We start from the raw sequence: 22,181 nt of genomic DNA on the forward strand, positions 1-22,181 counted from the left end.
CTCTTTGGAGCATTCCTATGAATTACACAATCAAAACCACATCTCACAGAGAGATGTACTTCTATCAAAAGCCTGAGATAAACACAACATTAATAACAACCACCTGGGTTTTAAACAGATATGGTTGGATCCTTAGGCAGACTGTGCCAACTGAAGCAGAAGCAAAAGAAGGTACATTCACCATCTACTGACCTTATACTACTATGGGCAATGTAGAATCTGTTAAATGTGGAGCAACAATTTGGGCAAAAGGACTACAGAAGAAATGCAAAGACCGTAAGAGAAGAAGGATTAAAAAGTAGAAAGTGCACATCCTGCAATAAGGCAAAAAAAGACTGAACACACTGCAAACCACAGAGAGGAACCCTGCAAAGGTGGGATGGAGCACTTCTGCAAGCCATGATTTTCCTACAAACCCAACAACATGAGCATACTAGAAATTGAATCCCATAAAAATGGTGCTCAGCTACATGCAGTCAGGTGTTTTATCATCAGTGGACCCACATGCTCAGTTTCTCAGAAAAGCATGAAACATTTGATGCATGACCAATGCCCTCCATTTATTGCACCACACCACATGAATGCCAACAGGAAAGTCAGGGAATGAAGCAAGACTAAAACATGCCATGGTCCAAGATTTTGGACCTCAGGGCAAAGTTTGGGAGTGAAAGGCGTGAAGGACTCCTAGAAAATCCTAGTCCAGAAATGGTGAATAATTTTCTCTGTTAAGTCCCTCACACCCACAGGAACAGACTGAGAAGTCCCAAGAGTCAGCTCCGTCTTCCCTCAGACCATCTCCAAACAAGTTGCTGACAGTAGCACCAGTCCTGTTTAATATCTTCCTGAAACACAACAGCACAGACAGCACCCTCAGCAAGCTCAAAAATCGATGCCAAATCGGGTTGCTAAAAACAAAGAAGGGAATGATAGGAGCTCTAGAGTCTGTTGTAAATTTACCACTCCTAACTCTATCCAGTAAAAATGTCACTGAAATATTGAGTTTTTAACACTATGCCTCTTTTCTACTATCCCTTTTATGTTCTCTGCTGCTGGCCTGTGAAAGGCTGTCATCGCTGATCTATCGTTTCAGCCTCCCCAAAACCAGGCCTGTTACATGTGTGTCAGTTCAGAACTTCTCTAATGAAGCTGTTGGTAACTTCAGATGACAACTCTAATTTATCTCCTAAACTCCTTAATAATACAATCCAAATACAAACTTCTAGCTCTTCTGCATACAAAACATTCCTGGCATTACACAGCATTTAATAAGAACTTGTCATCAGTCACATCTAAGCAGTCAGATGCTTACACATCATGCACCAGGAAAGGCTGCCATGAGAAATGCAACAGCACGTCCAACTGTGAGGACAATTTCACAAAATACTTGTGCCAGTGCAGACACTACAGGTTCTGTAGTATTAAAAAAAAAGTTTTCATTACCTACAGATAAGAACTGATTCTACTGAAAAAAAAACGCCTCTCGCTCCTGTAAGACTTGTGCTTCACAGTACTGGTATTTGTTGTATCACCGAAGGTGGTGATGTATGCATTGATGAGATGAACTCCAATGAGAAGTGACCGAATAAAGGCTTTGAGAACAGAGTCAAATTTGGTATGTATTGCAACAGTGCCTGGAAAAAGCTTGATTTGAATCTTACTCTCCACAGACAGCCACATATCACCAGTTAAGGAAATCTCACTCACCCAGCACTTTGCTAGTGATATACAGAGTTAACTTCAACTCAAATGTTGTGTAGTGCTGAATCTGGACCTGACACAACACTAAGTGTTTAAATCGAGACTGTCAGCCTTATCAAATCACCATGGTCATCTTAACAAAACAAGCCAGATTTGTTTGAAAGAACTTACTGTACTCACCATAAACATAAGCTGAGTAGTGTTAATTATATGCCCAACCTTTAGTTATTTATTAATCAAACAATGTATCAGTATTTCTGAAATCCTGCCCAGAATAAACACGAGGGCAACGGCATATGGGTCATTCCAGCACCAGCCAACTTCAGCCAGTCTTCTGAAATTTTCTAATAATTTCAATTAAAAATAACCAGCATTTCTAAATGCCTGTAGGAGAAAGTTATCCAGGTCTATTGATTTAAATAGGATATCCCTACCTAAAGTGTGTGGCATTATCTTGGATTACCAGCAGGGTGGGGAGTAACTTATCACATGTATTTTGCAAATACATCCTCCAACTTCTCCAAATACAAAAATACTTGCTGAAAACTTGTGACTTTTCTGCATCATTAACAATTTACTATCGCCACCTAGTAACAGGTCTATGATATTACAACTTTTTCTTTGACTCCTATGACACTAGTCATGCCTCCAGTTACTCTGCAGCTTCCTCCTCTACAAAATCTAACACTGCTTTAATAAGGGCTGAATCAGACTTCCCATATGCCTTCCCCACACTTACATCTGCAAATTCTCTGGATATTTTAACTTTTGTACCACTTAGTACTCAAGTAGTTCCAGAAGCCACTGTTGTGACCCAGAAGGCAGAGATGAGACGTTATCTGCGTGTTCTTAAAAAGGCTGGCCATATGGGGGTATGGGGTCAACCCAGATAAGGATCCTCTTCAAGAAGTGAGACAGCATAAGCATCAGACATGCATGTATCATGCTCTTACTGAAGAGCATTATTACTTTCCAGCCACCTGTAGCAGAGACCCACTGAGCCAGATGGGAAATTCTGTTTGTGTAGTACTCCTCAAAGGATTTTCTTTCCATTAAATTGTCCAATCCTCCTTTAAATGCATCTAAACCATCCACTGTATCATGCAACAAGGAGCTTCACAGCATAATTGAAAGCTGCATGAAAACATGCCACCTACTACTTGTATTTGATACCCTGTAGTTCTTGCACTGGAGAAGATGGCAAACTGCATTCAGTCTCTCCAGAACATACATCATTATATAGACCTCTACAAAATCCCCCATAATCATCCCTTTTCTAGACTGATGACTCCTGGCTTATTTAGCTATTCCTTGCATTTCTGACCATCACCTGAACCTTTTCTGGATTTACAATGTTGCTTTTGGGAACAGAGGTGAAGGTGCACGATGGAGAAGGGAAGCAGGCTGTAGTTGTTCTCTGTACTGTTCCCTAGCCCTCTGTGAGTTAATCCTAGCATTTTCCCCTTTATTATCCTTTTTACTACTGAACTGATGTTTCCATTAAGCTATTGTAATCACTCCAAAATGCATCATCACTCTTGTGACAAAGCTCTCTCTGCGCAGATTCTCATCTGCCATCTCATCACCAGTGCTCTCAGCCCCAGCTAACTCCCACAGCTCCTCTCTAGAAGCTTTCATTACCCTTCACCCTCAGTAGTCTACCATCCTCAACAGCTAGACCAGTCCATCCTGGGCTAGAGAGGTAAAGGCAGCCGCTTCTAAAAAAAACCTGGGAGTACCCATGCACAAACAGTTTCTGACCAGCAACTCATTCCAACAAGGCTGTAAGGTTTAAATAACATCCCATTTCAATCTCTTGGTGATAGCTGACATCTGAGCAACGGACATTTCACACTTATGTGCAGCTGACCAAGTCTAAAAATTCTCAAATGCAAGTGCAGATTCCTTACAAAATTTCAAAAATCTGGACAAGATTGGAGAACATGATTTTTTTCTACATAAAGTAGATCACGGACCCCCAAAGGACCATATTCTACAGACTGAAATCTAGTGAAATAGAGTGGCTGGAGGGCCTGGGTAGCACTGTTCTCTCATTCCTTTATTTTCCTTCCCCATCCTCTTTTCAAAAGCACAAAATCATTTTAAAGAGAGACAGGCAGAGAACAAAAGGATGTGGCCACCTGACCCATGGCAGTGGTCAAAGCAGAACCTAAACATCCTGCCTCCTAAGTCTCCTGTTTTCACTAGAGCTCATCTTGAAGACAACTGCACTTTGAACATGCAAATCCACAGCAAGAACCAATTTGCAGGTAGGACCTCGGCAGCTAATGAACAAAAAGTTAAAATGATATCCCTTTGAATTGAACACTTCAACCCCCTAACCCAAAATATATATAGTATTTATTAAAAATTAGACAGATGAAGAATATCTCAGACTGTGCAATCAGAGAATTGGAAAAAAGAAAAACAGAAACCATGAGTAGGGCTTGGGAGGGCATTTTTATATGTTCAGTACCAAACTGAAGTTGTGTTTAGCCTGCTAACAAGAAAAAGCAGATATGTTGATCCTCCTAGATAACTATCTTGATCCCAACACACATCAAAAAAACCAAAAAAGAACAGCAAGTTCTATTGCTGCTGCTTGATAAACAGGCCAAAATTACGCAATGCCAGACCATGTGGCAGAAAAGACTTGAGTTACTTCAGGACACAGTTACAGGATCAACTTAACTCACTTAAGAGTGAGCACTGGAGTTAAATGAAGCGTGCTGCTAGTACCCCTAATTGTCCTACATCCATTCCTGCTCAATCCCACCTCGCCCATTCAATGTCAGCCCTGCTTCAATCTTGACTTTTGGGGCAGATCATGTGATGGGCTTAACTTCCATAGCTGAGATCAGGCTCTGCTTCACAAAGCAGCAACTGCGAAGTGGCACTATTGGGCTGGGACACCATTTACCTCTTAGCACTGTAGAAATAACACTGCCTTTCAGCTTTCCACTTCAAGAGAGCCAGCAATGTACACAGAACTACTGGTAGGCACTGGGTAAAACTGGCATCAGAGCTACGTCCCACATCTAGGGACACCAAGGCCTGAATATGCTGCTCAAACATGGAAGTGTGTAGCATCAGCCCACATACACCACAGAGGAAACGCAGCACAGGATGCCCTAAGTACCAAGAGCAGTATCTTCATCTTGTCTTTGCTGGCCTTTGCTCCTTCCACAGCATGTGGAGAAGAAAGCAAACTGATGACATCCCCTTGCACATCAAGGTTCAAACATGCCAGAATTGCCCATGGGCACAGGAGGAGGGCAACACTCACAGGGATCCATACTGAGCTCTGCTGTGACAGCATGCCAAAGACAGATGTGCAAGGCCCCAGTGATCATGGAAAAGATGGTGGTTCCAGTAAATTACAGCCTCACACCTCACACTCTTCCTGCTCTGCCACTTGCAGGCCTTAAAACAATGGCAGACAGATGGACTTTATCACTGACACATGGACCATTCCCTACCCGTACACATTCCAGGGAAGAAGCATGTTCCACCGGAGCCCACTGCTCTATGCAGAACCCTTTGCAGTGTCTGCATCTTTCCAGCTTTCACCTGTACCTACTTTCTCTCCTGTATTTTGAAACACTTTTCATTTTTCTCCTCTCCCTCTTCTTTGTCCAGCATTTTGCCTGTGGCATTCCTCTTCTCACTCCTCTGGCCAGCAACTCTAGCTTCCCACAGCTGCCCATGCCAGGGCAAGTAGTGTGCAAACACTAACTGCAGACAGACAAGAACTTGTGTCAACACACTGAAATAAACCAAACAAGATAATTTTAATAAGATTTATTGAATCCAAAGTCCAGCAGAAACAGATGTACAAACTTTGCTTGTATGGTGCTTGGGGAATAGGCTGTTGAGGGTGGAGCCAGCTGCAGAGCCCAGAGTCACTGCTGGACCATGTTCTGGCTGGAGACATGGCCATTTCCCTGCACAGCATACGCAGGCTGCTCTTGCTCAGCCAGCTATGGGTCTTTGGCAGCAGCAGAGCATGATGTCAGTGGATGGGAAGGTTCATTAAACAGAGGCTGGACAGATTAATATGGTGCAAGGAGAAGTAGGATGTTGCTGTTCAGAGCTGCTTCCACAGTGTTCTGGGCAGAGCAGTCCCAGGCAGGGACTAGTGGCTGAAGGGACAGGACAAAAATAAATATGAGGAATAAACCATTACCAGAGCTGGACAGGACCCCCTCTATTCTACCATCATTATTGCTCTACCATCCTGCAGTGGACTTGCCACTTGATGTGCCATTGGTATGTTAGCTCAGAGCAGTGAGAGCATGCCTTTGTCCCCAGCAAAGGGAAAGCAAAGCAAGCCCCTGTGCTCCTACAGCCTTAGAAGCTAAATGCCTGGTCAAGAAAAGCCCATTGCCCCGAGAAGCATTTGGGGTGCTGCAGTATCTCAGCTGTAGTTCAGTCTTACAGCATTTATGGCAAACCACATGAAGTTGCATAAACATCAGATGCTTGGGTGAGAGCAGGGAGGTAGCTTTGGTTTTCTTCATTCAAACGTGCTTCAGAATCAGATCAACTATTAATGTTGCAACACATCTTTGTTTCCATAAGCAGCCTACAAAAATAGGTTGCTGTGGCCACTGAGCAGCTATGCTGTAGATTTGGGGTGGTGGGAATAGGAGAGGCATGGTCCTGGCACAGAACAACTGTCTAGGTACAGTCACAACACCCGTGGCAGGACAGGAATAGGACCAGGGAACAGCATGTTTAGCATATTACAGCATCTTCCTGGCAGAACTTCAAATGGCCTGGACATCTGCCCAGAACATGTCAAGGGAAAAAAAAAAAAAATAAAGAAAAAAATCCCTAAAACTCACTTACCTAGGTACGTCAGGAAATGAAGAGTCCTAACTAGTAATGCCCCAACTTTCTCCTAACTTCTGCAAGGTGGCAAAATGACTTTGAATGGAGTAGAAGCCCAGACAGTGCACTACAGCACCAATGCACATACAGAAAATAAAACCACTTTACCCCCCAGAGGACAAACTTCCTAAAGTAGGGGCTGGATGTGCTCAGGTCTCAGTCTTTGTAGCATCACACTAAATTGCGTACAAGGCAATGGTGCAGCGCACCACAGCACAGCACACATCCCAGTGAGGGGCTGCTGTATGGTGGCCTCCCTCTCACCCCAGCTCCCAGCAGATCAAGCAGATTCATCCAAGGTCAGTTTGGCCCCTGCAGAACAACACCAGATGATGCTAATCAAAGAGCACTGGACTCTTGGCAGGCCTGGCTGTAGGTTTGGCTCAAAAGCTATTTCATGTTTTTGAACTTCCAACTGTAAAAGAGACAAAGCTCAGACCAAATCCTCACGGCAGAAGGACTTAAGTGTGGCAAGCATCCAAAGGAGAGGAAAAAAGATTAAAAAAAAAATCACAGCATCTCTCATATTAACAGAGAACAAGAACAAAAGGACACAGTGATCCAAAGATCAAAAAGACTACTAGATAAACAGCTAAAAAGCCCTGCAAAAGTCTGGGAGATCCAGCAGAATGTGGGTGCTAACAAGCACTACCTGATCCACCACAGAGACTATAAGCGGAACATAACACTAAGATTTCCTTTTTAACAATATTGATCTGGCATGGCAATTTTTAGACCAGGTCAGCAACTCCTGCCATTTGATAGCTACTGCACGTTAACTAGCCTTCAAAACAATATCAAACCAGAGTCTACACTTAATTATATGAAGTGATGCTACCCATTGACTCAATGAGAAAAAACAAAACCCGAAGGCTCTGGATGGCTGCAAAATGGGTAATACCTTGTCAAAAGGAATGGTCTGTTCCACCTGCCCCAGAGAACTGTTAATGAACCCATTTCATTACTACTTAGCATGCACCTCGCCACAGAATACAGTAATCAAGATAAAAATCCTACTCCTTTGAAAGAATAAAGATGGCAAGCCCTCCTAACTTACAAGCTTGATGCATCATCTTCTGCCAGACTCAGAACATGATCCGGTCTTCCCAACACCAGAGAGGTCAAGATGTGCTACAAGCCATACACAGCCTCATACATACAGACCACAACATGGTTAAAGAACAATTACAAAACAGGTTGGCTCTATCTACAAAGGCAAGGCTCAAAAAGCACTCTAGCATGATCAGGTCACCACTGTACTATTATCTATTATATTCCCTGACACACTACACTGGAGGGGGTGGGGAGAAGAGCAGGGGTGCAAAACAATGTAGGACAGGGATTAAAAAGCCAGATGAGGAGTTTTGCCATTTATCTATTAAGTAGCAGGGCCAAAGAACAAGTTGGATACAAAAGCTTATCACACACCCAGGCTTCAAATCTCATCATACTAAATAATTCATGTGTTCATTTATAGGCCAACTTTTCAACTTTTAGCTGATGAGCAAGAACACCTTTATAAAATATTAAGTCACCTTCAGGAACATCTTGCAAGGTAATGGGCAAGAGTCATTTGATAGAGACACCAAGGCAGAGCAGTTGACTCAGCCAAAAGTGATATTAGAGCTCACTGTATAATGCAGGGGGCCAGCATCCAGCTACTATTAAAAACAATCCTTAAAATGGTATTTAATGAGGTAAGAAAATCATTAACAAAAAATATTTATATAAACATGAGACTTTACGAAGAGAGAAGTCTTCCAGAAGAAGTGCATCTCATGATGCTAAGTGATTACAACAAGGCCCTCTAGATTCTAAACCGAGGTTCCTTAAATAGTTTCCACATCAATTAAAGCAAAGCAACAGGGTTTTCTAAAGAGTATCACGTTTATCCATCAGTAAAAATTGCTGCTATCCATCACTTTGAGTTGTAGTGAAATTTAGCTTTGTGTTGATGTTGCTTTTTATCCGAAAGGGTCAAGTAATAGGTTCAGCCTCTCTAAAGAATTTTTTTTTAAATCTGAAAAACAAGCAGTGTTGATTACAACTCCTGTTGACAGCTCAATTGATGTCTCTAATTTGCTAGTCAACTCTTAACTGTCACTAAAATTATCTGGATCATCCATAACCTGTGCTACAGCTGGAGATGCAAGCTGGGATATTGGTAAAGACCAAATCACAAACTCCACTATGCAATGCTGTCTACGCTCTGCTTTGGAAACTTTGGTTTTACATGGTACAAAACCAACACAACCTGCTGGATGACAGAGAGCTCTGCGCAAAGGCAAGCTCCAGTGTACCCACATCATACATTCCTGGGAACATGTTGCATGAGAAAAGAGTGCCGAACTTCCGTGAGGAGCCAGCCCATCTCCAAAAGAGTTACAGCACAGAAATCAGGACACGGAAAAGCACAAGGACAGCCATACCTCCTGAGTAAGAATCACTTACCCACACTGATGCCTGAACACTTAACAGCTGGTGGAAACACTTTCTTTGATTAGTCTTCCAAGGCCAGGGTTATTGCCTTGAAATACCAATTCACAGTTTTGTTCAGCTTGAATGATGTGGCTAAGCACTCTCCCAAGTATTCCAGGGTGAAGCATGGTTACTGAAAGCTCAGCTTTTGGTCCGTCTCCTCCATTCAAACCTGTAGTCTGTGTGCCCAAAAGCTAGTCTAATCAAAAAGACTAAAAGAAAAAAGAAGAAAAAAAAAATAAAACCACCACCTCCCTAAAAACCTGACCAAATGGCTGGCAGCAGTTTTTCTGGCTGCAGACAGGGCAATCAATGTAATAAATACAAGCAAACAAGTGAACTGAAGCGGGTCTGAAGGGGAAAAAAGTTCTACTTTATAGAATCCTAATTTTCACATAGCTAGCCATAAATAAAACATGACATTAAATTTAACCTTAATTCAGAAGGTTATTCACTTCAATTCTGTGGTTCAGGAGCTGGTTTTGTTAGTCAGATGTGTTCAGAGCTGGACAAAGTATCAGATCTGACCCCATTTGAAGACCTGATCACCACCACCTTGGTGTCACTCTTCATCAAGTATCACACAACGTACTAAGACATCTATCCAACTCCTCCAAGCCATGCCAGCTCAGCCAGTATCAGCTCTTAACAGAAGGCTCATGTTTTAAAACATGTCCCACCTAAACAATTTGTATCCAGCTATGTGCAAGATAATCTAATGAGGGGAGGCACACCTAATGAGCAGAGCACAGGAGTGCATGAGGACGGCCGCTTTGGCAGCCATGAGGGTAAAGAAAGAAATTACACATGCTTCCAGGTACAAACAAAACAGCCAGTTCAGCATTTCTTGGTTTGCTTGTTCTTGACAGCTTACAGAAACTGTGAGAGTCCATCCACTATAAACTTCAGATCCTAGACACCACACGCGCACCACGACTCCAAAAACCAAGACATTTTGGGAAGAAAAAGGGATCCATACATAAACTAACATACAAATTTGTGCATTTCTTGCAATTCCTGCACAGTATGTTCATAGTGAAAATTGGTTAAGGATCTACCCAATAGGATAGCTCAAGCTTCCTAAGCTAGACTCATTCATGCCCTTATGACTTCCCTTCTGCAGGTGGTGTAGATATCAGGCTCTTCTTCCAGTGCTGATTATGGGTAAACAAGACATAAGCTGACCACCTTTGCCAGCTTCTATATAAAAGTTGTTTCCTCAGATGAGGCCAACCACATGCAAGACACCACGCCCAGACAAAGGAGAGGAAGCAAAGATAAATGCTACTACATGCCTGAAGACCAATAATCTTTGCTTGCAACTACCGATGTCAAGAGAATATATGCATTTTAAAAGAATGGCTGATCTGAATTCAAGTTATTCAAACACCCTAACAACATAACCTAATTTAAAATACCAATTCACATAACTCAACCTATATTTTATAATACAACCATCCTTGTACACAAATTCAGTCCACAACCTTCCCCTCCTGTACCACAATGCACCCACACACAATACACCTAGTTAATTCTTTTAATTGTATATTGGCAAGTTTTAACTTTAAATGTCTCCAAAATTTAGATCTTGTAAATCCAAACCTTATCAGAAAGCCCACTATTGATATGGGAAAAATTGAAGAATGTGGAAGAATGAACTTCCGGTTCTTCTAGGAGCTGAATATGTGATATTAATGAATTCAGAGCAAATGCACCAAATCCATTTCGATATTCAAGGTGGAATTTTCACACAAGTTCAGGCAAGCTGAGCACATATAGTAGGATCTGAGAAAGCTGACCTGAAAGTGAGAAAGCTTACATGAGATGAAGACAACTGAAAAATTAGGTGGAGCTTGGCAAACCTTGATTATTAGTAGATAGGTCAATTAAAACACGAGATTTATAAAGATATGTAGAACTTTTTTTAAAAAAATAAAAATCATACAATTTTGAGAAAGAACAACCTTTTTAAAGGGTGTTTACTGATCTTCAGAGAGTAGGAGCAGGAACAGAAAACAACATGAGGATGAGTTAAGTAATGCCATGGTGCATTTAAAATTTGGTCAGGCATTGCATACACATAGAACTAAGAAAGAAAATGAAAAAAGAAACAATATAAATGAACCAGAGATGCCCAGAATAAACCCAAAATGAGTATTTCTCAGATTACTTTCCTATGATGAAATTTTACATACACTGAACACATGATATTGATTCCATATGGGAAAAATTCTTACACTAAAAATATGAAAGCTTAAGTTCAACGGAAATCCTTTTGTTTTAATATAAGAAGCCCAAATTTTTTACAATTTCTTTAGTATTACCTTCATTTCAACTTAAATTTTTAAAAATTATCAGAAGCTATTTTGAAAATAGCATATGGTGCAGCACAGTAAGAGCAGATTCGAGAATAAAACAACCAGTTTCAAGACACTTTCTCCAGTATTTTTCATTACTTTTTTTTTTTTTTTAAATGGGGATGGGTACCTTGTATTAATTAGCCTTGTTCCATGGACTGAATAGTTACTAGTGGCTGGAGTGCACTTAACTGTGATCCTGGAGCGCATCTTTCAGTTTTGTTTAGAAGGAACAAGGGTAGCACAACTGCAGATGTAAACAGAAGTACATCAAGTGGTGATAACCAGGAGATTCACTTAAAAAAATACACCCCACTTTCAAAAATAAGAGACTCATGTAGACAAACCCAAAACACTGACTTACAAAGGCCAAAAGTCTTAACCCTATTGTAATATGTATCTTTTTCTTGGCAGTATATGTTTATTATCAACCACTATTCCAAGCTCCACAATAACCTTCAACACCCAGATGAGCTCTTGAGAGGGCAGGAATTCCTCTAAAAATCCATTCTGCACAAATGGATCACTAACTCCAGAGCTGAACCAACACACTGACTCACTTTGCTCTCATTTCTTCCATTATACAGCACTAAAACTTGCAATTACTGAACATACCAATAACCTCTCAGGATGCTGAAGACAGATACAAATTACATTTTCATGTCAAAACCTAGTTAAGTCAGCAACAACAAGGCTACCCAAGTAAAGTTATTGGAGCAGTTCTCAGACTGCTTTGTCCCCTCAGATCCTACTGAACATCAGATTTTTCGCATCACTGACTGCTCCCAAGTAACCTGCATTTAAGCAACAGGACACTTCCCTAGATGCTCCAGTGCATCTTGCTCAGAATACGTTTGTAGGGTTCACTCTGCCTGGGGAGGCAGAGAAAGCAGTGGTGGGATCGCAGCCCACCTCCTGCTGCCACCCCAGGTCAGAGGCTCTTTCTGCTTTGATCTTTCACATCCCTTTGTATTTTGGGATGATTAACAGCATCACCCTTGATTTATTGTGAATGAGCTTCTGGTGGCCTCTACTTCAGACTACCACTGGACTGCTCTACAATACACTTTCTTTAGAAGAAGTCACTTGCCTTTGATTTCAGGTAACTTTCTCCACTACCACCAAGACAACTTCTGTAGATGTTCTCATCCCATCATATTCCAGGGTGTTAATAACCACAGCACACACATCACAGCCTCTTTAACATATCACTGCAACAAACCAGACACAGCCAGAAGGCATCTGACTCAGAAATTTCCCAAGATAGGATTCTCCTGCATCAACCATGTTTCACTTTTCCTCATCACACCCTTCCATAGCCCAGACACTGACACTACTAGCATACAGTCCTTCCAGTAATAGCTAATAATCCTTCTGAGTCCAGGTCCCTTTGGTCCCTTCACCACGTGGACTATAAGGTACAGAAAGGTAACAGCAAAAACAAGCATATGCTTTCATCAACGTCTGTTTTCAGTGCTTTACTATGTGACTAAATGAAACAAAGCTCAGTGCAAAAAAAAAAAAATCCAGTCAAGTTCCAATATCATCTGACTCATCACCAAAATAAATGTTATCCAGCCATCATCTTCAAGCAATTTGAAAAAAAGGTAGAGACAGATAAAAAAACTAGAGACACAGCCAGCCAAGCTAGCTTCAGACCAGTATGCCCTAGCAAGATGCATCTTCATAAAAAACAGTCTCCATGATCAGCTGTGTAACTGTTTATTGGAGGGAATGATCAGTCTTTAATTAAGGTTTTCAGCACATATCTTAGGTGAGAGTACTTTTGATAGAAACAAAAATTAATCTCAGACCACTGTTACCCACACCTTTCTGCAGAATAAAGTTTCACAGAGGAGTTGTTTCAACCTGCACTGTCTGATCAACTGGGCAACAGAACAGATCCAAGTTAATAACAACCCCAAAATCAGGCAGTGCCCCCCACCCATTATTACTAGCTCAATTACATGACCCAGTTCACATGCAGCCCCACAAACTGGTTTGCTAGGATAAATGAGAGGGTACCAGAAGTGTAAGCAAGTTTGTGGACAGGAACTGGCACAGCCAGCTGAAGGACTGCATGTCTAACGAAGTCCTGGGGGTGTTTCTGTTTTGGGGCAATGCACATTTATTCATTAAAAAAAACCCAAAACAAACCAGTATCAACCCTCTATTTTCCTTAACCTGACACACAAAAATTAATTGCCATCCTCTGTAATCTATGCAGGCGCTAAGTGATGTGTTTATGAAATTCGTCATGGGTACCACAATTACCTATACACAAATCACACACCAAAATGAAGATTTGGGTACTATTCAATCTGGGTTATACTTACTGCACAAATAAAATCAAATTCCTGACAAGTCAAATCTCCTGGCTAGCAAGGGGAAAGGCTTAAATGTGGAGTGGCAAAGTTGGGTCATATCTCTTCACTAAACTCCAGTAGGACATGGTATAGGTGGTATTGCCACTACTGGTCTAGCAGAAGTAACATTAACAGATCCAAACTGCCATTAAGAGTATTAAATGTTGAACCAAGTATACATTTTGGTACCACTTTGATTAAATTACTCAAGTAACCACTTTTATCCCAAAACTCCATCAAACAGTACTCAAAAGTTTCTATGGTGCTTAACCCTGAAGAGGACCCAACAAAATGCAAAAAGAAAATACAAGGAAAACTGGCAAAAAGAAGGACTATAAGCAATGATCATGTAAAAGCAAGTACTCAAATCTCTAAGAAAATCACAAGGCTTCCTTCAGCCATTCTTGACCAATTTGAGTCGTTTAACTAGAAACCTTAGTGGCCTCAAGTTCTCCATGAAGAGCCACAACAACACTAAGAAAAAAACAGGGGTCAAGCAGAAGGTAAATTGAATGTTTCCATGCTTCTTTACAGCATTAAACCTTCCTTATGGATAATAACAGAGGTAGGAACAGAATTCAGGTTTCTTTATGGCGCTCCAAGGTTTCCTACACACTCCACAGGCACTGACCATGAGCAGCTTTCCTTCAACCTAGCACTCACTGAGCACAACATCCTGCCCTGTACCCTGATGTCAGCTCGCTCAGCCTTAACAAATTAAACCTATACTGTCAGTAGCTTGGACTGCCACTGCTTTCTTGTCTGTTTTTCCACCCATCTGCCTTCCTAATGTGTCAACAAGTTGCAATAAGGATAGACTACATAATTAAAATTACATCTAAACCAAAAGCAAAACTCTGATTTGCTCTATTTCCTCAACACAGCAAAGAGTAGAAGAAAAGTTACATCTAAGGTATATTTACTAAAGAGACAAGAAAGTGCAAGTACCATTGTGTAAAACTTTACTAAGACACTATATGAAAATCCCATGTGTCATTTTGGTCAACTATTTTTAAGGATAGTTCTAGAAGAGCTTTGCAGACGGACAAATACTATAAGGTATTTTAAGACAGCCTGATAAATAGACATAGTAAAAAATACTTCTAAAGATATAAAAATCAAGTTGGGTGTCCAAAAAGCTGATTTAGCTGGGAGTATTTGAAAGCAAACTGAATTACTATTTGTTTGCCACATACTGTTCATATATTTAATCCCATACCTCAGGACTTTTGCTGGTTGCTCCAGAAGCCAAGGGGGAAGGCCCTTTTCCCACTTAACCACCTAGCTTCTACCCTTTCTGCTTAAGCCTTAGAAATTGTGAAAGCCTGGCAAGGATTTTCCTTTGCCCTTGTTCGCAATGTGGGATAAGAGCCACTCCCTGGACTTACTCTGAATTCTAATGTTTTCTTTTACGATAGGGAGTAAGACACTGGTGCTTGTGATGCATCCAGTGGTTAGAGTTCAGAAAAGATCAGGAAGAATTGTCACAAATCAAGAAAACATGACAAACAGGAACAGGGTAAAGAGCCAGGGATGTTTGGTCTAGAGAGAAGACCACAAAACTGATAAAAGTCTTTGTGTACACTGCTGCAAATAGAAAGAAAGTAATTATTCTCCACCTCCATGTGATCCAAGAGTAATGGACTTCGACTACATGGAATATTCAACTTAGTCATCAGGAAAAGTTTCCAACACAAGGACAGTGTTGGAGGAAGTTGCCAGAAAGATAATGAAAGACTGGTTTAGACACACACCTGTCAGGCAGGACTGATGCATAATTGAATTAGATCAGATCAGATGATTTGGTGAGGTCACATCTTCTATAATTATTATATTTGCCACTGGGACTAAATCCTTTAGCACAGGTCCTTCATTTGCCATTGGAGCCATAGAAAGCAACAACCCAAAGCATAAGCTGATACATGGAAATGAAGTTCTTTAAACACATGTGAAGTAGAAAGATCCCCTAAGCAATCACAGAAAAAAACCATCACCAAAAAAGACCCCAAAACTGGCTTGAAGGAACATCTGGAGGTCTCTAACCAAACTTCCCACTCCTAGCAGGGTTAACTTAAAAGTTAGATCAGACCTCCTAGAGCCTTATCCAATTGAGATTTGACAATCTCTGAGGATAGAGCCTCCGTAGTAATACATCCCCAAGTCTGAAAATGATATCTTATTTTCCATGATAACTTTGTCACAACTAGGGCCCACTGCCTCTCTTCCTTGTACTGTGCACCTCTGAGAAAAGTCTGGGTCCATGATCTCTGCAAGCTCCTTTAGATAGTGAAAGGCTGCTAGTAGATCCCTTCTTTGCCTCCTGTAGGCTGAACAAGCCCAGTTCCTCTAGTTTCTCACTGGTTCCTACAAGACAACATCTATCCAGCCTCCCTGCTCTAGTCACCCCTGGAAGGGAGCATGCCTGCCTGAAAAACCCATGTGAACATCCGTAAGGGAGAAACCAGTATCTTTTTCTTCTCAAAAGAACAGGCAGACAGATTCCTCAATAGCTTGCTCCCCTGTTTGCATCTCCTCTGATAACATGCAAGACAAACTAAGAAGAAATAAAGTCCTATCTACAAATGTCAACAGAAACCTATCACCAAGAGAATGCAAAGGAAAGGAAGGGATCTCCAAACAAAGCTAAAATGGAAAGCCTGTTCATTGTGTTGATGGCTTATGGAAGAGGATGGATGGCTTTCACAGAGCAGAGGGGTATGCAGAAGTCTTCATTCCCAGTGCTCATTTTTATTTTACCTACATGTCTACAGAAACAGATCACTCACAAGGACCTTTGCTGAACAGACACAGGTCAGTTAGACAAACTGTTTCTGTTTTTGCTGACCTGGCTTAAAGCATTACAGTCCCAGAAGCCAAACCCCAACACAGAGCACGTTTCTTACACCAAATTCTGTGGTTTATCTGGCCACACTTTAATTCAAGTCCATAAAACATTCTTAAATTTGAAAGCTTGTTCTTTTCACAAGGAATTTGAAGCAGATAGTGAATAAGCCAAGCAGTATCTTTTCATCTGAAAAGTAAGGTGAAAAAAATAATCAAAGTTTCATAAAACAAAACAATGGTGAGTGAAAGCTGGCACACCATTTAACATGTGCAATGCTGCATAGCAGGGCAAGTCAGTTATTAACCAGAGGGTGTTTAAAGTCTCTAAAAGTGATTGGTCAGATCCTATCTATGCTGTTTCAGAAACTGAAGCAGGGTATGCCTAAGGGTATGGTTTCACAACATTTTAGGTTGAATTAAGACCTTGCTGCTACCACAGAGAATCACCCCTCCTTCCCTCTCTGCCTGGCTGTACGTTCCTGCTGGATTACCCTCAAAGACGTAGAATAAATGAAACGTTATCTCTCAACAGCATGAAGGACTTGAACCAATGCAGAACATCACATGCGGGAAGAATCATCTCCAGCAGGCACATCTCATCCATATTAAAGAGAGGAACAGCAATCTGCTCCATTTTATGAAGGTTTAGGTGAAAACTGTAGCAAACCACCAATGCATTTTCAGCTGAGCTCAGAAAAATGTACTGGATTAAAGGCTAAACAATAATGTAAAAAAAAAAAGTTTCCGATGTTACACTCAAGATGCAAAGGTAAGAGCATTACACCATAAGTACTGAAGGAACCAGCCTGCCAAAACCCCAACACAGCAGAAAAACAGTCAGGTGCCTGCCAGGCCTGGCCAGGGAGGTGACAAGTGCCAGAGCCAGGGGCTTGCACAAGGGAAGAAGAGGGACTGTGAAGCTGTAGGTGTGGGGGAGGAAGGGTCAGGTTTCTCTCCTTTGATGACAGTGATTTAGACCAGTTCAGTTAACATGTAATTTCATCCTCAGATACCAAAATACCGAGCACACATGAAAAGAAGTTGTATCTGGGGAAAAAAGTGAACAGCCATTTCAATAAAATGTTGGTGAAGTGAGCAGACATTTCAATAAAAGCCACTAGTTTAAAGCAGAATGTTTATTAGTGTTCAAAATGTCTTTAAAAATTTTAAAAATAATAATTAAAAAAATCATCAAGGCACATTAGGGTTACAGAAGTTGGTACTCCGATAAAAAACCCACAATAATTCCAGGCCTGCTGATTGAATTTCAAAGCACAGCCCACAGAAGCCTTGAGTTGAACAGACAGGGCGCTCTCCTTTCAAAAGCAATCTCTCTTTGCAGTGCAGAAAGGGGTAGTTTAACAAAATGCTCAGGTTCCTCCAACCACACTTCCAGTCTTCAGAGAAAGCTCAGCACTACCCCACAGTCAACACCGAGCTGGGCTGAAGCCAAAATAATTTTGGCATAAAGCAGAAATGCCCCAACTTTGAACTGGATATGCCCAAAGCATTTGTTCGAGGGGGGGGGGGGGGGGGGGGGGAACAGTCAGAGACAGAACCCAGCAGCAAAATTGTTCTTTGAATGAGGTACCAAGGACCCTCACTGAAAGTGGGAACAAGAAAGGGACCAACTTGGGCTCCCATACCAGGCTTTGGGCTCCCAAGCCACTACTTGTAGTGGGTCACATACTGTCCTGACAGCACACTTAGCAAAAATTGATCTGTTAAAGCAGAAGTAACTTAGAAATGGTCTAAAGAGACTGATTTGGCAGGGTTTCAGGTCACAAAGTTAAAATTACATTTTGATGTGAAGCCAAGTCAAGACTCCAAGGTCTGTCACTTCTTTGTGAGCTCTTGCTTACTCTGTGCCGTGAAGGACCTGCTAACAGTTAAGCCTGATATATGTTTCTCACTTCAGTTACTTGACCAATATACTATAAAAAAAATAAATCTGACTCATTCTCCAAAAGCCGGGAAGATAATTACTGAGCTGTAATACAGAGCCATTCAGTTCACTTCACACTGATGATGGGAGGTTGACCTAACCATGCCTGCAGAATCATTCTTGGCAGCATAATCTGCACATGATCAAACAAACAGGTTCATGGGATCAAATTTGTACAATTCCTTGCTAAATAAGCATTAGCTGAAGTATCAAGTTCAGTTTATGTTTTATTTCACTCAAAAAATAATTCCACATTCGCCACATACAGTCTAGAAATAACAGTAATATACAGGCACTTTGATTCAAACTGGCCACAAAATACTGCCGATGTAGCTCTTGGCCTTTAAAGTCATTTATCAGAAGTGGTTTGGTTAGTTTTTAGTCTCTAAAGGGAAAAAAAAAAAAGAAATTATGTTGGCTGTTTAATTTCAGGACAGCACACCTGTGACATTCAGTACGTATCATCTCAGGTTAGTATTCAGCTGTGGTTATTATATATATACATATCTCTGTATCTGTCTGTGCTGTAATCCCAGGAGAATCTTAGCTTAAGCATAATCCAACGAACAGTCTACAGGCCAAGTCTACAAGACAATCCCATCCATCTTTCCACTGCACAAGCCAGAGAGCCATTTCCTGAACAGAACATGCTCCCTTTAACAGCCAAACAACTCCTCTTCCAAATAGCCAAACCCTTCAATCTTGGGAAGAGATGATGGGCCTAGACCCATGTGTAGTCTTGCACATGCACACAAGTCACCTGGGTTGGGAAGACTGGGGGCAGAGGGAGTGCAGAGGGAGGAGAAGTCTGAAAACTCATCTTGATCCAGACATTCCCTACATTTTTGCAACCAACTATCACTTGAGAAAACTGGTAGTGTCCTGCCTTCCTCCTTCCCTGATCTAGTTCTGAGTGGATAAAAACCTGTGACCTTAATTCTCTCTCCGATGTGTATATGCTGTAGTTGTCATAACAATTATTAAGTTTGCAGTAAGATGCAAATTCTTTAAAACATGGGTGTTACTGAAACTCTTCTCCCAAAAACAGAGTTATTGTAGAAGTACAGAATAACTAAAGAGGGAAAGGACCTCTAGAAGTCACCTAGTCCAACCCCTGCTCAAAGGTCTAATTAGATCAGGTGGGTCAACACCATGTCCAGCCGACTCCTAAATATCTCAAAAAGTTAGAGGTTCCACAAGTTCTCTGAGCAGATCTGAAATTACTAGAGAAAAATAGATGCAAGGAAGGTTACGCCCTCATGAGACCAAGCGATCTTAGGACTTGCTTCTGACGGTGGCCAAAAGATGACTCAAACAAACATGATCAAAGTGGTACCTGGAAAGGCTGCCTGCAACTGTTAACCATGGTTGTGATTTAAGAACAGCCCACACAGTGCTGACATTGTCACTAAAACAATATTTGTTGTTTCACTGGTGAAATTTTAATTGAACTAATTAACTAATGCAATTAGCCTACAATTCCAAGTTTCTTCTTTATCAATGCAAAAGGTCCCAAATGCTCCATCATGCATTTTAAGATCTCCACACTTCTCTTCAGTAACAAGACAAAGCAGTTGTTCCACTGCAAAATTCAGCAGCTGCTTTACAATTAAAAGAATGGGCACCAGAAAGTTGGTTATTTTCTGAAATCATCCAAGGCCAGTGGCTGTCTTGGTGTCCTTTTAATTTTCTTGCTGAGACTCCATATGCAGTCTTAGCAGAATTTCAGAAACATAGCTATAGAAATACACATTTCAGAAATTTATAACAGAGCTACAGAATCCCAGATTTTGCTCCCAGAACAGTCAAGGATTTTGCTCCTATGCTACATCATTTTCACTTGAAGGTTATAAGGAGGAAAACAAGCATGTTCCACTCTCTGAACATGCAAGTTACTAGTAAAGATGAAAGCAAAATCCTCACTGAGAAGTAAATTCACAAGGGTCTTATTGGAAGCCCTACAGAAGCTTCTCCTTTTGTTAGGACATTCACAAAACATTCTCCTTTGGGAATACCAAGATGCATAATAAAGGTTGAACTCATATTTCGGCTTTAAAACAACTCCACCAGAAGTAAGTCACACCCAAGACCAAAAAAAGCCCCCACCACTGGGAACCAGCTGTCATCCACTCTTGCACTTGAACATTTACTTTCCACCAAACACAGACAATTCTAATTTCAAATCCAGCTGAAAGAATTCCTGCTACAGAAGTCACTATGTTAATCCAAATCTAGAAATCGTAATTTGACCTAATAAATTGGATATTGTTAAAGAAATATTACTATTACTTTTTAAAAAGGAGCTACTTAACCAACTTAGAAGCTAACCTAAACCCAAACATTTCAAACAAAAGAAACAATATTATCTGGAAATACCACTCCATTACATTTTCTAGATTTTGGCGTGGAGAGGGGAAGAATAGAGGAGAGACAATATGACAGGCCAATTTTCCTGTCATTTTCAGATTCTTCCATGCGAATTTGTCAAGTGAGATACACAGATTAAATGTCAAATTATTTTGCTACTTATTTTTCAGATGCAAAGAAGAGCTTGCACGTCTGAAAGCTCATCATCTTAGTCATTACTTTAATATTAATTTCTATTATCTGCTAAAATCATCATGGCTACATTAACAATACTAGTAACTCAGTTTAGGAAAATAATAGTTTGAAACTTCCAAACATAAGACACAGTGACAACACTTTATTAATAGAAACACATTAATTCATATTACATACATTAAAATCTTTGACACAGAAAGCCAAAACAAACCTTAACAGTGACTTACCAGGAAGCCTGTTCATGTTGACCCCTTGAGCAGAAAGTCCTATTCCCATGTACCTTCAAAAAAAACCCCAAACAAAATATCAGTCAAGCACAGAATAGCCAAGCCACAAGATTAACTGCAGCAGAAATATAGCAGTAAAAAAAAAACACCACACAAAAAAAGAGAAACCAAAAACCCCCTCACCAATTCATAATTGTTGAAGGTAAGAATGTTGAAATCACTAAAGATTTTCTGTTACATTTTTAGTTTTTTCTTTATTCCAAGATAAAACGTCAGTCTGCTTTAGTGACTGACAGCCTTCCAATACACAACTACAGCTATTCTTTAGCTCTTAATTGGTAGGAAAAAGACTGGAAAACACTCAGCAATTAAATTTCTGGGTTGTGGGTTGTTTGGGTTTTTTTTCAATATGTCAGAAAAAAAATGTATAGGTGATTAACAAGAGAGTAAAAAAAAAAATACTTAAATGCAGATATAGTATATGAGAACAAATGTTTATCCAGCCTAACGTATTGTCTCCAGGAATAGCTGATAATGGATGCACAGGACAGGGCAAACAATTGTACTTTCCAAAAACATTATTTCATTGTCCAACATATGTTTTACACAATTTCCTAAGCAAAAGGTGGTCTTTCTGTAGTTCACACTCCAACAGATTTTCCTCCATTAATCCGATCACTTCAGGACATCTGTAAGCTCTCTGAAAAGGCAACATACTGCAGCTCCACCATTCAATTACTGTCCAAACTAGTTTGGTACTCACATTTTTAGAATTAGAAGAGAGAGTACTAGCATTTCTCTGTTACCTTTC

The 22,181-nt window shown here is 40.7% G+C and overlaps 1 protein-coding gene across 3 annotated transcripts in view; it reads right to left on the reverse strand.

The window, feature by feature from the left end:
• RANBP10 (RAN binding protein 10) overlaps nucleotides 1-22,181 on the reverse strand; it is an 81,152-nt gene that overhangs the window by 36,269 nt on the left and 22,702 nt on the right. For all 3 annotated transcript variants that reach the window (XM_074912890.1, XM_074912889.1, XM_074912891.1), the window contains one exon: nucleotides 21,371-21,423. In XM_074912890.1, coding sequence (XP_074768991.1) covers nucleotides 21,371-21,423 — 53 coding nt within the window. The remainder of the gene's footprint in view (nucleotides 1-21,370; nucleotides 21,424-22,181) is intronic.

The sequence above is a fragment of the Athene noctua genome, chromosome 9 (assembly GCF_965140245.1).
Source record: "Athene noctua chromosome 9, bAthNoc1.hap1.1, whole genome shotgun sequence".
Lineage (NCBI taxonomy): Eukaryota > Metazoa > Chordata > Aves > Strigiformes > Strigidae > Athene > Athene noctua.